Source organism: Parasteatoda tepidariorum, chromosome 1 (genome assembly GCF_982258835.1).
Source record: "Parasteatoda tepidariorum strain Cologne lab strain chromosome 1, Ptep-v5.0, whole genome shotgun sequence".
Classification (NCBI taxonomy): Eukaryota; Metazoa; Arthropoda; class Arachnida; order Araneae; family Theridiidae; genus Parasteatoda; species Parasteatoda tepidariorum.
Window position 1 is genome coordinate 77,588,041 of NC_141755.1, and position 18,961 is coordinate 77,607,001.

At 30.1% G+C, this 18,961-nt stretch overlaps 1 protein-coding gene across 1 annotated transcript in view; it reads right to left on the reverse strand.

Annotated features, from left to right (window-relative positions):
* LOC107448718 (tryptophan 5-hydroxylase 1-like) overlaps positions 1–18,961 on the reverse strand; it is a 62,968-nt gene that overhangs the window by 19,739 nt on the left and 24,268 nt on the right. Inside the window, exon 2 of the mRNA XM_087167231.1 lies at positions 3,195–3,368. Coding sequence (XP_087023357.1) covers positions 3,195–3,368 — 174 coding nt within the window. The remainder of the gene's footprint in view (positions 1–3,194; positions 3,369–18,961) is intronic.

The following is an 18,961-nucleotide window of genomic DNA, read 5'->3' on the forward strand; positions in this document are numbered from 1 at the left end:
CGATAAGTTCTTGTCGAAATATGGTGTTGAAGTTAGCAGTTTTGCAGTACATAGCTTTGCTGTTAAATTATACATTCAGTTTTTCAATGCTTTCGAGACAACGTGAAGACGGAGTTGTCTTCATATCAACTTCGTTTCTCTAGTTTCAAATCTTTGTATATACTTTAGTTGGTCATGTTTACCGTGCGCTAAGTTCTTTTTTGTTTTGTTTGGTAAGATATCACTTTAGTACATGATGACCATTAATCAGTATAACTATTTATATATTTGTTTAAATTATTTGTATGTAATGGGGAACACATTTCTTTTAATTCTAATTTATTAAAATATTTTTACATAATCTTCACTACTACGAGAAGAAATATTTTTTAAAACTACAAAAATTCCGTAGTAGTTAGAGGTTATGCAAAAGCCAGAACACGATCCAGTTAATTTTTGATTAAAAAGTCACTGCTAGCCATGGTCCCAGAGAGAGAGAGAAAGCAGGTTGCAAAACCATTTCATACTTAACTTGTTTTCGGTACAAATAGTGAATCATGGCTTTCCCAAGATTTAGTAAAAGTAATAACGAATATATAATACTGTTTTCAATTTTGGGAAAATAGTTTTTATTAAGTCTTAGTAATCATTGTCATTTATTCCTTGCGAAACGAAGCTAGAAGTAAAATAGTTTTACTGCGATTTCCCCCTCCCCTTTTTCTAAGCCAACTGTCCTGACTAGTTGATTTTTATATATCCTACGCGGCTATATTTGTTTATATAAAAATATATCGAAATTTTTAATCGAAACATGAAAGTAAAGGAAGGTATGAACTCAAATTTTCTTTTAAAATTTTGCAAAAACATGTGTCAAAAATATAGCAGAAACATATCTTTTTGACTAATTACTATCTACTAACATGTTTAAAAAAATTTAAATAATTATATTTAAAAAGACACTTACATAGTTCAAGATTAAAGTTGGGCAAAAACCGTTTAAATTTCCTGTAGCTTCATGAAACATTTGTCACCACTTTTTAATTTCTCTCGGTTACGGTTACCCTCATTTAGGTCCCTGGTACATAACATCAGATTCGAATAACAGCTTCCCATTTGGTTATGAAAAATCTAATGATGGTACAAACTTCGATCATTTAATCTGTATATTTATTTCTCTTACATGGTACCAAAAACGCGGGAACTAAATTGGCAACATTATAGTCATGTTTAATAATTCATTTTGTTAGGTTGTCTTAAGTAATAATCTAACTAGTGTTAACCGATTACCCGCCAAATTCATTCATTCATTCATTATAATGTTATGATAAGGCCGGGATAGCCTGGTTGGTAGGGCACTGGGCCCATGTCCAAGAGGTTGTAGGTACGATCCCTGCCTGCCGAAGACTCCCCGTGTAGTAAATGGTGACTGATGCAAGTTAAATCTGTCGAGTATTAAAGTCCTCCATGTTCCCATAACAAATCAATACCTCTGGGGGTACAGAATTGGAGATTGATCTTCTCTGATTCAGGTCAAAATTACGATCTGTGGATGAATGAATGGGTGTATGAATGGGTTATGCCTTATAAACGGGTGTGACGTATGGGTGTGGCAGAAGTCAAATTCTTGGTCATAGATGGCGCCACTGAAAATCAAGAACAATCGCATCCCCTCTGCCTAAAACAGCATACGTCAATAATGTTATGATAAGAGAAGCACCTTAATTTAATTTAGAAGCATATTTGCAACCAAATAAACTAAATGTATTCGTTCAACAGTTCCAACAATTCCAACTATTCGTTTAGTATATAGCCAACAATTTGACTATTGCCAACAATTCTTTTAAAATTGTAACAAGGACAAGATTTTAGAACCAAATATAGATTTTAACAATATTAGGCCTTTTTCTAGTTAGATGAAGTCTTTATTCAGAACTATTCAGTAATATTAAGTCCTTATCTTTTTGAAAAAGGGACACGTTCCAAAAATGGAACATTCATGTTTAGCAGGTTAAATAAATAGTTATACGTTACGTATTTGTATAGATTAATTTCTTAAGGTTGTCTTAAGTCGCAATGTAAGTAATGTTAAATAATTGGATACTAGCACTTCAACAATAAGAAGAAGATCACAAATACCCACACATGTGACCTATGACGTCAGCGCCAACTGATAGTTTATAAGCAAAATGGGGTGTTAAAGTTAAGCTAAGTTTCTTCAAATAAGTTAGAATGTTAATTAACATGAAGGTACTTAAATACAGCGCCATATCGCAGATCGAATTTATTGAAATATAATTCTTTCTCGTCAACGTGTTTAAACTGGTTAGTTACATATTGAGTAATTATCTAGAATAATTTTGTATTTCTGTAGAAATAAAAACTTAGTTATGAAGTAATTATTTAGATTTATTTTTGATCCTTCTAAAATGGCTCTAGAAATTTTAAACATAAACGGTAGATACCCTAGTACCACATACTGTCATACCAATTATTGTTGTTGGAACTCGTTTTTTTTAGATCATTATCCAATATATTATACGATACTCGAGTTATGACTCAAGAGGTGTGTGAGGAAGTAGTGCAGCAAGTAAAGAAGTATTGCGATTAGATTTTTATCTTATATCACGACAGAGATGGAAATAATTTTAACATTTCTACTTTTTTTGTCGTTTGCCTGTTTAGGCAGTGTAGGTGCGATTGTTCCTGTTTTTCAGTGATGCAATTTATGGCCAGGAATTCGACTTCTACCACGCCATTCACACAACCACAACCCGTTTATAGGGTAGGTCACATTCACACACATGCACACACAAAGGAGAAAGGACATAGAACACACACAGAGAGAGAAAGAAACATCCATGCCTTGCCCGGGATTCGAACCCAGGACCTTTCTGATGCAAGGACAGTTCCCTGTCCCCTACACAGGCCGGTCGGCAATATTTCTGCTGTCTGCTATGATAAAATATCCCGAACTCATACTTACGGTGGATATTTGATTTAATGGCTGCAAAAGATTTTAAATTATTACTGAAACTCAATACATATAGAACCTTGGCAATATCGTGCTCATCTCTTAAAAACCGCTAACATTTAAATTAAAGAATTTCCGCACTAGCAACAACTAGTATATTTGAGATCTTGATCATTTGATACATTTTTAACATTTTTAAGCAACAAACAACAATAAAACATACTTCAATATGAATGAAGCTTACCTGAAATACTCGTAAAGCTCGGATTAGACCACCCACTTGATTTCTCAAAGAAAAAATAACTGCAGCACCCTTGCTATCTTCATCTTCTTCCTGAAGTTTGTCTTTATTCTCACATTGCTCCGTCTTCACTTCCTCCTCAACTGTTTGCCTTTCAAACCGTTTGCAGATTTTCTTCTGGAAAAAAAAATTAAATTTACGAAGATATTCAGATAAAATTGTAGTAATATCCAGACAACTGAAGCAATAACTCTAAATAATAAAAGGTATGCAAAAAAGGTATTAAATTTTTTTTTACAGAAATTATATTTTTTGAAAACATATAAATAAAAGTACAAAATATGTGTATTGAATTTCAATATTGAAAATTAAACTCATTTATTTTACTTCTCTTGATAATTCCTTAAAATTTGGTGAAGAATTGATAACAGCACTTCTCAGTAATTCTTTGAGATGCTGGCTAGTTAAAACTGATGGGTGCTTGGATTTCACGAATTTTAAAGTGGAATAAAGTGATTCACATTAGTACGTTGTTCCGAATATTGAAATAATTCGACAAGCAGCCTTTTTTAATTCAGAATACTTCGATTCTGGTACAAATTTCCAAAATTCTGTAATTATTGGTAGATTATGTTAATCGATCTGGAGTCGGTCAATTACGACACTGTTTATGTTCGTTCACGCAGTTTTCGATTAATCATATCATTCTTAACTAGGACGGAAAGGAAATTTGTTACAACGTTGCACTTAGTCTTCATATTTTTTGTCAGTAATTTAAAAGACATTTTGAAACACATACGGAACGATAATAATTTTTAAAAATATAATACCACAAAAATGAAAAGGGAACTCGGGTACCAAGGGCGCCGGCAGAATAATATAAAAGGGGTTGCAACCCTCAAACAAACTACCGCCCCCCAATTTTTTTAAAATACTTTTTTATAACATTTTGTTTTGTTATTCCATATACTTTCATCTGTTAATTTTTTTCAAGATAAATTTCCTCATTGTTAACAAGATATTTAAAAAACGTACAAATTCCTTGCACTTGCAAATTTTGCCACGAGAAACTGTATTGATGGCGCTGGCATTGAAACACAAATAACTACAAACTGTAGTTTCGTATACTAACGTGTTTGTGCACGCTTAACATTGGTATTTATTGTGTTGATGAAGTTTTACAGTTGTGAGATGTCAGTTTGTGTTATACATCTTTCCTAAACAAAATAAATAGTAGAAATTATAATATTATTTATATTTTATGAAATGAAATTTCAAAATATAGCTTAGATATCTGCCAAGTTTGTGCGTAAGAAATGAATAAAATATGACTCAGAATTCATTGAAAAAGTTATAAACAGATATATAGAACAGCAAACAGCAAACAAGAGCAAACAACAACAGCAAACAAGACGATTACAATTCTTGTTTGATTAAGCAATTTTTTAATTGTTATGTATCAATAATTACTTAATTATTTGTTTTTGAATAAAAGTATTCATAATAAAAAAATTTTATGACAAAATTGTTTTTCTGTATCTCTAATTGCTTAAAAAAAAGCCAGGGGGTGCAAGTGCACCCCCCTGCCGGCGCCCTTGTCTGGTACATTTATCGAGAGTCACAAATAATCCTTCAAGGAGCCGCAGGTCCCCCCCCCCTTCCCTGACACTAGACAATATTCCTTTAGACAGGAGAATAATTTCAAGACATGAGGTAAATTTTAGTCTGCTGAAAAATTCTGTTCTAAAGAGTACTCGCACATTTTGGAGTGATGGATAGGTCAGTTTATAAGACACTTGTTTATAGGGCGGCCTGACAGATATCGTATTTAGTTTTAAAAAAATTGCATTAATTTCATCCTTATCTTATAAAAAAAGTCTTTCACATTTTGAGAACATGTATTTCTTTAAAAAAAAAAGATAAAGAGTTGTACCTCAATTGTTTCATTCTTTGGAATGTTAAGACGCTCATGTCAACTGTGATACATGATTAACATATGTTTCTTAAAATCGATCTCAATTAATTATTTTTTGATGAGCTAAAAAAAGTTATTAAGACACTTTTTTTAAACTAAATGCGGTAGCTAAAATAGAAATTATCAACTTTGTTTGCATACAAATGATGACCACTTTTTTTAAAGCAGTTTTCTTGTCTGTAAGAAATGTTGCATTTGTCAGGAGGCGTAAAAGTTGGCGGCTATGGCAGCTAAAGTTTGTAGACGGTCTTCGGCTTTAAACAAAATAAAACTTCTATTTTCGAAATAGCTTTATAGGAAAGTATCCTTTTTTGGTATTATACATTACAAAATTTCAAAAATAGCATTGCTAACAGCAATATGGTTGGGGATCTTTGATAGTACAAGTTATATTTATTTTTGAAGAAGACAGCCAAACATCGCTTTTCAATTGTCCATCCAATTATTATAAGCATAACACAACAAATATTCTTTAACATGATGCTAGCCAGCAAAAGTTTCTACACAGGCTTCGACTTGAAACAAAATAAAATTTCGCTATCATTTTTTATGTTTTAAATTACAGAGTTTCAAAGCTCGCAGTGTAGCCTCCAATGTGGCTGGTGACCTTTGACAGCACAGGCTATATTTATTTTTGAAGTAGACAGACAAAGGTCTCTCATTAAATCGGACACTAGACTGGAAGAAAAGCCACACTAGTTTCCTTTGATAAGCTTCAGGCAGACATTAAAGTAGGTAGATAGTGGGGAAATTCTTCTCGAAACTGAACGTCCCATGAATAACAGAAGATAAAATTCATGAAGATGCCGTAAGGAAAGGAAAAGGATATTTCGATGATGCATCACCCATCGTTTATTCCATAAAAGCTTATTTTTAAGAATGAATTCAATTTAAAATAGAAGAGTCTATTGTTTAACCTTTAAAATTTTTCTGGCAGCTTCGATTTCTAAAAAAGAAAATATTTTACGGAAGACAACTATAAATTATTATGACATAAGTATTAAAATTATAGAAAGATTATAGTAGCATCGTTATACAACTGTAAATGGCAATGCATAGTATACCAACTGGTTTAGCACAATTCTTAAAAACTTAAAAAGTTGTAATAAAAATATGGCGAAAGCTTTTGTTTTAAGATTGTATGATCATAATATTTTAACTTTTTTGTTGCTTATATCGGCATCTATTTATAATGTAATTTCATTATATCCAGAAAAGCGGCAGTAACTTTTTGATTAAGTGTAACAATTTTCATTTTATTTATAACTTCTAATTTAAAATAGTTATATTAACCAAAGTTGCCAACCCGGATGTTCATGCTGTGGTGGTTCAGGGGATAGAGCGTTCGCCGCCCAATGAGGTGAACCGGGTTCGAATCCCAGAGATGGTTGGTCAATACGAATTCCGCATTTGGCTCGCACCGACCCCAGTGCTGAAGTAAAATATCCTCAGTGGTAGACGTATCACGGGTTAGAATACCCTGTCCGTCATGCTAACCATGGGAGGTTTTCGTGGTTTTCCTCTCCTTGTAACACAAATGTTGGTTGGTTCCATCAAAAAGTCCTCTATGAAGGGAAATTTCTCCCTATACTTGGTTCAAAAGTTCCCTTGTCTTCTGGATTGGGTTCAAAATTACAAGGTTACGGAGTTGAACATTGGTAGTCGTAAGCTCGAAATTGGGTCTTCTGTTAAGCGACGGTTATAAAATAAAACAAAATAAAACTAGGAAGTTCCAGATCTCCAGTGTTCATAGTCAGTGTTGATAGTCAGTGTAGGGAAACGCTTGATTTATTAATTTCAGATGTAGAATTTTATTTCAAGATTGTAGTTGTAGAAGTTGAATAATTGAATCTACAGTTGAATCTGCTGTCATGATTGAGATATGACAGTTGAAAGCTATTATTTATTTTGATGGTTGTGATATGAGGCGTCGGAGATGAAGTAAGCGGCTATTGATCTGTATTTTGTGTCTTATTTTATAACTTTCAAAATTGAATATTTGGTTTAAATTAGCTTTATTATATTTTTTGGTCCTGTCAAATGTGATACGAGTATATTTTTACTAAAAAAAGTGCTGAAAGAATCCTTTAGAAAAAAGTGGTATGGAATTAGCTGTAAAACAAAGTTGATAATTTCTATTTTTAATGTGGCTACCACTCTAGTTTTAAAAAAAATTTTGCATGTGTATATTTTTCGGACAAAATATTACTACTTATATTATAAATATATTTATTGAACACGAATGTCCATATGTTATCAAATTAAATTTAAAAGATAATATAGTTGAGTTACCAGATTTTATCTTTATGAAAAAAAAGTATACGAGAGAGAACGCTAGTTGGGGCGAAACCAACATTGTTACATAATTCAAAATGTTTTATTCACTGTATATAATTTTCATGATGAATGGGGTAGGGGCCGCTGCGAGGCCTAGGCACCCAGTTTTGTTTAAATAAAGAAAGAAAGAAAGGGGCGAAACCAAAATAATTAAACTTAATTTACGTGATCTAAAACATTGCTTTTAGCATGCTTTCTATGATTCAATTCTAAATATTAAAAAAAATAAATAAATAAAAAATAGAAAAAAAAACAAAAACAATTGCTTAAAAAATACTAAGAAGCTCCGCTCACCAACCCCCGTGGTAGCTCAGCATTTTTTCCCCCCCTTAAACGTTGATAAAGAAAAGAGTGTTTTGTTTGTAAAATTCAAATAAATATACTATTCCGTAAGCGTATTTCATTAACATGTAAAACGTAATTGAATGAACGAATGCTTGGATTTGAAAAGTAATCAATGATACTTATAAAAATAATTAAGAATGTGCAACAGAATAAGAAGGAATACGGAATGTGCAACAGAATAAGAAGGAATGCGGAACGTGAGACAGAATAAGAAGGAATACGGAATGTGCGACAGAATAAGAAGGAATACGGAATGTGCAACAGAATAAAAAGGAATACGGAATGTGTGACAGAATATGCAGTAATAAATGAGAAGTAATTTTACTTGTGAACAATATACTATAACCATAACCTTATGTAATATAACAGTTCGCATTGGAAACAGTTTTTATCTCTCTTCAGTCTTAGTATTTTGAAAAATTTTGATACAAAAATTAAGATTTTTAAATGGCAGCATACAAATTCATTCTCTCTCTTATTTTTTTTGTTAATTCACTTTTTTTGTTAGTTTTTGCACCAATTTAAGCAATTTCAGTTTATAAAATGAAAATCATGTGCGAGATTAAATTTTTCCACAATATATAAATATTTATTATTTAAAGGGGGGAATGCAAAAAAAACTGCTTAAAATTGGAACAACTCTCGAAGAAATAGGAATTTCGATAAAACTTTCATTTCTATTAAAATAAAAAAAATGGTGCGCGGAGAAATAAAATATAACGCATAAAGCAAACGAAAAAGGGAGAAAAATCGCAAAGTACTTAAAATTGCAATAATTTTCGAACAAATTAAAAAAAAACAACAGTTAAATTCATAAACAAATATGACTCTTTCAGCATGACAAATTTTACCTCTGTGGTTGTATTTCATTGGCCTATTCCTCGACCCACTTGGAGCTTTTCGCAACAAGCTTAACAGTTAATGATTCTCGAACTAATTATTTAATTTTAATTTTTTTTTATTCCATCCTAATCCCTAGACATTTTTCCACACACCCCAGTAAAGTTTCCGAATCTTTTAGTTTATGTTTAGCAACCCAAAATGTAATGTTAAGTTTAATTCTCAAAACAATGGCAACGACTGCTCTTACTATATTTTAATATAGAGAAAAAATTAATTTTGAAACAAATTGATTAAAGAATCAAATATCAGAGGATTCTGCTACAACTGGAGGGAATCTTATTCAGTAAACGAAAAAAAATAATGCAGCTATAAGTTACACTTCACTTTAAAAATGTCTCTTGATGCATCTAAAAACGTTAACAGTTGAAAGTTAACATGAAACGTTTTTTATATTTTAAGAAATTTAACCGTTTTCGATTGGAAATGAGTTCTAGTCTGGTTGAAAAAAGAAATCGTTTTGCCTTTTATAACTTCTGATCTCTGGCGCGTGCCGTTGTCGCCGTAACCATAACTACAGACGGCTAGCCACGAACCTTGATTAGCGCCATTTGGAATTGTTCGCTATCTACGCGTTCATATAATGAGAGGCAGTGTGAACGTTCCAAAGTAAAAAACTTTGTACTATTAATAGAGAGATTTTATTACAAAAACAACAACTGAAAAAACTTTTTAATTTATTTCATATAAATGCATTTAAAATTTGTATTAATTATAGTTACCTTTCCTCCTAAAATTCTTAAGTGTTTTAATCGCTCTTATGTTTAAAAAAAAATTGCTTTTAACTTAGCTAAAGAAAAACTGATACTTTTTTGAATAAAGTTTGATTCTGTGAGTAGAATTTCGTTCTATTTCATTCTGAAACCCTGCATTGAATTAACACTAATTCCGAAATAACAGTTTAAATCAGCTGTTCTCAATTTTTTTCGTTTGTGGAGCAATAAACGATCACGCTTCTTCTGGTAGAACCCCTGAGATTTTCATCAGCTATTGTAAACAGATTAATTAATGATAGACTATTAATTATTTTGAAAATAAGTAATGATCTAAATTTTATTAATTATTTTAAAAACATTTAGTGAATAAATGAAGAATGAAATTTTTTTCATCATATAGTTTTATCAATATTAGTCTTAAAATTTGTTTTTAAGTCAAACCCTAAGTCAAAGTAAGTTAAGTCAAAGTCTAAGTTAAGTCAAAGTAAGTAAATTCCCAGGTTTGGGGCAGCATATAGTCGAATTCTTAATTTGATTTTAATGCAAGAATGAACTGAAAATGAATAAATTGAAATATGGTTTGCATTAAAATAAAAACGAAAAAGGAGGAAACGTTAGGAATGGTTCTCAGAGAGACATAATTCTTCATTGTTGTATTTGGTTGCTTTTATTCGATTCGAAATACAAATGGAATTTTTCATAAACGAATATTCTCTTCAAAATTTATTTATTTTATTGCTATTAGGATAAATATTGTTTTGAAATTTCTTTCTTCACAAGCAATTCAAATAATAAATGTAATAAAAATAACGAAAATTTTAAGTAAATAATGACTTATTAATTTGATATAAATTTAATTACAGGTCTCACAAATCTTTACTGAATGAAAAAAAAATCATAACTATCGGAACACCAATAATCCTTTCACGGAACCCTTGGGTTCCACGGAACATCATTTGGGGACGGAGGGTTTGAAAAGTCCTTTAAAAAACTGTCAAAACTTATTTTTTGAAGAGGAAAAGAAATTTAAAACTTAATTTATCAAAATCTTAGTAGATAACTCACACTACCACCATGAAAAATAGTTACGAAACTGCCGAAATTCCGAAGTATTTGGAATGCATTTCCTTAATCCGCAAAAGATGTTCGATATAAATAACCCCCAAAATCCCTAAAAGGTGACTAATATATGAAAAATGCGTACATGAAAAAAGTGTTATATTAACAATGTTATTAGTTAACATATTTTTTAATATCAACCCACCCTATTTCTGGCTTTTGAGAAATTAAATTTCAAGAGACTTTTCGGATCTAAACATATTTAGAATAAAGTAAATAAAATAGAGTAAATAAGAAAACATTAGAATAAATAAAAGAGTCTTTTAAATGCGAACATAAAAATACTATGTTTCACATTAATGCTTACCACTTGAGGTGCGTTCAAATCCTGACCAAGTGGATATTTCTCAAAGCTGTCTAACATTTTAGTACCCATTTATCGGAATAAATATAAATATTAATTTATAATAATATTAATATTATGAATATTTAATATTCAAAATATAACTATTTAATAATAAATATTTATTATTCAAAAAGCATTCATTTACCCATATTTATAATATTAAAAACACAGTATGTAAAATATATGGTAACACTGGTAATTGTATATGGTAATTGTTTACATATACTAAGTCTATGTAAACAATTTTCTTTCAACAGAACTGGTTTGAAAGATTTTACACGGCAAAACTAAAGATTATTCTTTGAGCTTTTGGAAATAATGCCCTTTTTACTCATGCAAATTTTGAATTAATCAAAATGAGCTTAGCAGAAAAAAAAATTGTCTTTTTTTATTCTTTTTTATTTTTTTTACTATATTAGCCTCATTGGGAGTGCTCGCCTCCCAATAAGGTGAACTGGGTTCGAATCCCGGCAATGACTGGTTCATTCGAATTTCGCAAACTGCTCGCACCGACCATAGTGCTGACATAAGATATCCTCAGTGGTGGATGGATCATGAATTAGAGTCCCCTTGCCGTCAGTCCAACCGTGTTAGGTTTTCGTGATTTTCCTCTCCTTATGACGCAAATGCGGATTAGTTCCATCAAAAAGTCCTCCAATAAGGCAAATTTCCTCCAATACTTGATGCAGGAGTTCCCTTGTCTTTCGGATTGGGTTCAAAATGACAAGGATACGGAGTTGAACATTTGTAGTCGTGATCCCAAAATTAAGTCGGCTGTTCAACGACGGTTATAAAATATAATATGCTACTATTTTTAAAAAAAAAAGCATTTTTATAGTAATATTGCAAACCTATGGAAAGATTTGAAAATTGCTGGCATTAAAACTGAAAAAAAAAGTTACTAATTTCATTTCCTTATATTGGTCGATCCGAATTGTACATTGGTAAATATGACACCATTTCTATAAAAGTTCAAATATTATCTTTCAAATTGTGTCAACTGTTTTCAGAAGTAAAATATTCCAAAGCATTTACTGCGCTAAAAGAAAGATTGTTAACGTAGAGTTAGCTTAGAAATGTTTCCATATTTTTTTTCAAACCTCTGTATTAATATTTATATTTAGTAGACATATAGTATGACATTTTTATAGTAGACGGGAATATTTTAATTTCGCAAATTGAGTTCTGAACTTGTTCTATCACTTTTATTTTATTTATTTACTTTCTATTTTTTTTAATTATTGAAAAAGAAGGAAGCCGTCTTTTTAAAAGGACCCAATTTGGTTAGATATGAGAGATAAAATAAAATTTCCATTTTCAGCACTTAAATACTTCCTTCAAGTTGAGCTATTTGCGAAACATTTGAAGAGAGTATTAAGTGTCCGAAATTTTCTGAACTCTGTCTTTTCTCCATGACAACAAATAGTGACAAGAATTATTCATTTCCAAATGCCATTCACTAATCGAACTAATTGTGCTCTCTCACACATTGACATACTGAAAGGAACCAAACGATCACTTGCTACAATAAATAAGGAGAGAATACTATACACTGTGTTGTCTATAGCACTTAATTTCCTGATTGTCGAAATTAAAAAAATGAAATTATTCCTCTTATTTTTCTTTACAGCTTATCATATTATGTTATGTATAAATTATAACAAATTATAATTTAAAATAAAATGTGGGACTTAAAATTTAAGCTATTTTTCATAACTATTATTAAAAATTATTATTTTTTATTTAATTTTAAACATAATTTCATGTTTGGGCGATTCCACGAAAAGTGGTCCTGAGTGACTAAATTTTCAAAATTATCGTAAAATCAAAAATGACACAATTTCGGAATCTAGAAGATGTACATTTTTTAATAGTTAAGATAGTTTTTTGAATTACAAAAAATATTTATGTGAATTCTAACAAAAGGTGGAACACTATGAATTTTAACAGGAGTTCTCTTCTTTGTTATGTTATATTCCAATGCAGTTCTTAAAATATTAAAGAGCAATAAAATAGTTTTTAGTAATAAATATAACTATTTTACTCTTTTATCATTGTTTAATGTATTTTTTTAATTTGGCCTAAATTTTTTTGCTTGTTTGAAAGTCGATTAATCAAGATAGTCTAATTTCCCAGTAACACACGTAACATAATTTTGCATTTTTTTCTGTAAAAACTTTAGTAAAGAAGAAAATTTAAAAAATTTTTGTTTTATAAATTAAGAAGGCAAGATATGCAACGGAAAAAATTCTCGAATTAAAACTGCCAATAGTTAAAATTTTATAATTAATTTTATTCAAGGTAACACACGTAACGAAAAGTTACGCGCGTTACTGTTATGTGTGTTAGAGGTACTTATACACTTTAATTATTTATTTATTTTCAATAAAAGATTTAAATCATGTTCGGACATTTTTTATAACCGCCACGCAACTTCAATGCCACAAATACGGAACTGTAAGATTGTTGTTTTTTGTAAAATAAGGTCGGTATAAGCATTAATAAAAAAAACAGCATAATAAGACGATAATTTTGAAACTTTTGGAAATTGTTTTCCCAAACTTCTATTTGTAAACGCAGAGCTATAAGCGATAAGCAGAGAGCTCGCAGCACTTAACTATACTCAATACTCTATTTGTTATACGTTTATGTTTAAGTAGAATATTTCGACTGCATTTGCTAGATTATTATAAAATGGATAAGCTTAAAATAGTGTCCTTATCTGGATTTAAAAGAATAAGAAGATGAAGAAAAAAAGAAAAGAGCATAGGATTCTGCACTTCAAAACAGATTGATAATGATGTAAAAGGTTCACCACTAAGTATTTCAGATGAACTTAATTATTAATAAATGGATTTTCTTCAAAAGTTAGATTGTTTATACTATGCTTGTATTGAAACAAGAGCTGGTTCTCTGGATTATTACGGGGAAAAACGGGCAATAAAACAAAAGAACTATCTAACAATGTTTCTAAGAGAGGCTTATACTGATTTTTGTCAGTTGCATCCTAAACATTGTTTAATTTTCCATATTTAGTGCTTTATGACTGAAAAATTTATTGCTACTGTAAAACTTAGAATCAAAACAAATATCATGAAATTTTTATTCTTTAATTGGAAGGCTAAAATTAAGTTTATGACAATACATGGTGATGGTAGAAGTATTTATGTATATAAAGTAAAAGAAATTTTGGATCTAATTGTTGGAAGGGGGCTTCTGATACTTACAAAAATTTCTCATTGCTTGTTATAGGTTTCTAACCATCATTTATTGTAGTTTGGTAACGATGAGAAAAAGATGACAATAGCTCACAATAAAAAATATATAATGGCAAATGTGCAAGAAGAATGTTTTGAAATAACTCTTGAAAATTGGACTAACTTTCAATAATACGTAAGAGTTAAAAGAATCCGAGGTGATACTCTCCAAACAAACATATCTAGCATTAAAACCAGCGAAATTCAAGTTGACTTTGCAGAGACATATTCGTTTGAATATCAAAACGAATTTCAATCAGCATTATGCTATCCAGCCACAGTTCCGTTATTCACAGCAGCTGTTGTCTTAGACCAGTGTTTCCCAAACTTATGACTTTTGTGTACCCTTTCTAAATTTTTCGTAACGCTGAGTACCCCTAATAAAAAAAATGAATGAATTTTTCACTATAAAAAATCGCACAAAAAGTAAAAATCACAACTGGCTGTTGACACCACTAATTATTAACTGTTAACTCTGCAAAAAATATCCAATAGAAAAATACGTAATCGAAAATTTTCATTGCTAGCTTTGTTTTTAAATAAAAATTTTTGTAATTTTCGTTTGTTGCAAGATATTTCGCATAAGAACGCGTACCCCTGCTAAACTGTTACCGTACCACTGGGGGTACGCGTACCACACTTTGGGAAACACTGTCTTAGACGATACTCTCCTAAAGAGTTTAAAATAGAGTCCTTTACAATATTTTCCTAAGGCAAAGACAAAGGTGAAACAATGTCTACACTTTTATTTTAAGACTGTTTAAAAACGATTCTACTTCAGAAGATGAGCTAACAGAAACCTTCTATAGTAATAAGTCAAGTTAATTTAAAAATAAATATATGGTTGAATTATTTCATATTTTGTCAATCAAAATATAAAAAAAGAAATTAATTTGGAAATATTTTACGATATCACATGCAGAAGTTCCTTCTATGGGATAGATGTGTAGTACAAAATCTTGAAAGCGAAGCAAAAAGCAAAGTTATTTATATCATTGTGTTGTTATACAAAAAAATTTATTTGCTATCCAGTGTTGTTTGCAAAGCTAACCAATCAACTCATGCCTAATACAACAGTATTATATATTAGCCAAAAGGAAATAAAGATATTAATTGAAAAGATCAATACATGGCAACGGTAATACAAAGCATAAAATCTATGCATAAGTATCGTTAGATACTTGAATAAGATGCATAGATGCACATTGTGGCACACAAATAGTCAGTAAGTCGATTTCTGTTCCCTCCTGATCAGAAGTGCGCCTATAACTGAAATTAAAACGACATATGCTCTATCTCGGGAACATTATTGACGCAAATGCACATGCTTGGAACTTAAAATGCAATATTTGCATAAAATAATTGGAAAATATGCATATTTTTGTTTCCAAACAGAAATGATTTTGAAGGAATAGATGTGCCTAGGATTTGCTATGTTTTACTCTCTAAACCAGTATAAAGAAGGGCTACAACCATCTTTCCAGACCATTAACTATTTTATTTGCTAAAATAAATTGTTTTTCTTCTGCTAAATTAAAATAAATAAATGTTTTAGTGCAACATTTATGACTTCTCAGTTGAAATATTCACAGAGGGTAACACACGTAACGTGCAGTTAACACACGTAACGCACCAATTTCACCAAAATAAAGAAGTTTTTACTGTTGCAAGAAATTTTTAAAAATCACTAAACACAGCTTCGATATTGTATCTCTCTATAAAAGAAAATATCTTAATTTTTTGCCTTTATACTTCACAGAATTAAATGAATATATTCAAAGTTTCAAATATCTAGCATTATAAAAGGTAACACACGTAACAAAATTTCAGAATTTTTTTTTTCAACATCAATTTAATTTGCGCCTTCAATCTTCGTTTTGTAAACTTACAACACATATAGATTTAACAACAAATTAAGAAAAACATAAAAAATATCTAACAAGTTTATTATAATAAGTGTTAAAGTTGAAATATGTCGTGTAAAAGTAACACACGTAACGAAAGAATCGCCCGTTTGATGGGAAATTTATTTAAAATAAGTGTGAATTCAGGGTTCAACTTATTCTCCGAATACACAGATAACACTGGGGAGCAAAATTTTTGTTGCATTTATGGGAGCATTTGTTCTTTCTTAATTTGGGTGAGCGGATATCAAATCTGAAATTAGTTTTATTCGGAAAGCAGCAGATTTTTTAAAAAAAAAATGATATTTATAGTTTTGTTAATTTTTTGTTTGAATGTTAAAGTTTATTAAGATTGTAAAGGTTTATATGCATGCATATAGCGCTCCTATGTATAGGTTTATATACATGCATGTCTACTCCTTGGAAAATAACATTTAACTATTTCTAGCGCAATCTGGCAATTCTTAAATCAAAAATGTTACGAATCACTAAAAATGTATAATTATTAACTAAGTGTTCAATAATTTTAGTTACTGTTATTTTTTACGCAACAAGGAGAAGAGTATTACTCTTCAATAAAATGCGTTCCTTAAAAAACAAGCGTGCCCCAAGTGACTAAAAAAATATAAAAAGTAGTGATTAATAAATGGCAAAAATCTATTTAAAAGAAACTAAAATTATCAAGAAAAATCGCCAATAATGAAAATATTGGTAACAAATATGCAACAAATCGGTAATGCAACAAATATCATCAATATTATCGTCAATACTGAAAATGTTTTCTAGCGAAGATGATGAAGACAGTGACGATGAAAATCAACATATAGAAATCTCTAATGATTAGGGGCCCCCTAAAATGGATTTTTTGAAAAAACTTTTTAAAAAATTAAAGAAAACAATGATTTTTAAAAAAAAAAATCTATTTCAAATATATATGTTATGATTATTTTTTAGTTCTAATTTAACAAAATAAAGCAAAATTTAATTTATTATTATTTATTTTAATTTTAAATATGCTTTCTTAAATGAAAAGATATATGAATACTTTTATATTTTAATAAATGAAAAATATACGAGAAAAAAAATTTTAATTTTAGGGTCCCAAATATTTGAATGACCTAGGGCCCCGCGTGTGCTTAATCCGGCACTGGATGAACTAAAAGCTATCGAAAGTGCTATTCAATATATAGATCAACAAGAAGAGGTTATCCCTAAAAAAGGGCGAAACATTGCTGCAAAAATAGCACCAAAGTAATGTAGTAAAAGAAAAAAAGATTAAAAACTTTTTTAAGTAAAAACTCTTTAATTCTCGTAAAGTATGCTCTTAAAGTGTTTTTTAGTAAGCTTTTTAATTATAGTATGAATTGTATGTGATGTCCTCGTATAAAGCTTGTATCTGTTAAATATATTGCATTTATACCTACTCCTTCCTTTTCTATACTCTTCGCTTTAACCGAGTTTTTCGGTTATCCGAGTGAGTCGTGGTCCACATTAACTCGGATAATCGGGACTCTACTGTTGTTGCATGCATTTTCTCTATTATTCCTATTTTATTACACCAGCGCAAATGATAATATTCTGACCCCTGTAAATATTATAATATTCTCATCTAGCTTAATCTCAATTGTGTTTAATCTCCTATTGATTTCATCATATGTTCAACAGACTGATTTCCCACTCATGATTTTACGATTTGGTGCTAAGACTCCCTCTTTCCCCAATTCTACTGCCACCTCACACATTCCTCCATTATATGCCTCAAAACTCCGACGAATTAGTTATTGTCGCTTCGCTGCAGGGCACTGATATTTGAGCTATGTTTTAATGTTCCAATAACATTTATTTATCCTTGATGTGTAAAAAGAGTTTTTAAAGAAAAATTATATTACCTTCCTTTCAAAGTTTCAAAACTGATTTTCGCAGTAAATATTTTCTCGGTTTAAGAGTGATTATCGATCGAGAATGAACTAAATTTAAATTTCTATGCAAATTCCGGTGGTGTTAAGGCATCGCTTTCATTGATTTTGCATTCGTAATTGGGTTTTGGCATCAAGTTATTTTACTTCTGTACACGTCGTTCTGAAACAAGAAGGGGAGATTGCTTTCTAAAGAGGCGGAGATTGCTCTCAAGTTACCCTACCACTGTATTCAGAAATTATTTTGTTGAGATTGGAGTTGTTCTTGTAAAAGTGGACATGTGTTCTTGTATCTCCCCTGAAATGAAATCTAAAAAATTTAAAAAGAAATAAAGAAAGATAAAATAAGAAGTTCTTTTTGCTAATTCTTACATTTCAAACAGTATTTGTTAATTCAAAAAAATATAGCTAGATTTTAAATTTGCTTAGTTCAAGGTTGTTTGTAAGCCAGAAAAATTAGTGAACTACTGCATTTTTAGTTTGTTTTGCAGGAAATAAATATCTGTACAAATCAAGGCCTCTTAATTATAAGCAATATTATTATTATTAATTATTATTATTATTAATTATTATTATTAACAAGTATTATTATTAATTATTAATAATAATTGTTGTTGTTATTAATTATTATTATTATTATTATTAAAAAAAATTTTTTTTTACTTAGAATTGTTCTGATTACTCAGAACCTAATGTTGGGCTCCACTGATTTATTAGATCTGACATGCAGGGCGACTAAAAATGTAAAAAGTGGTAGAAACTGGATTAACTTTTACTTGTTTATAATTTCTCTAATCAATCAATCGTAACTACCACTGTGGCATACATTTAAAATCATTCATATTTAAAAAAACTTTCAATAATTTTCTAAAGATTTCCCACATAAGACCTTATTATTCGAAAAACCTTATTATTTGAAATGAACGTGCCCGAACGTGACCGTTAATATTCACCT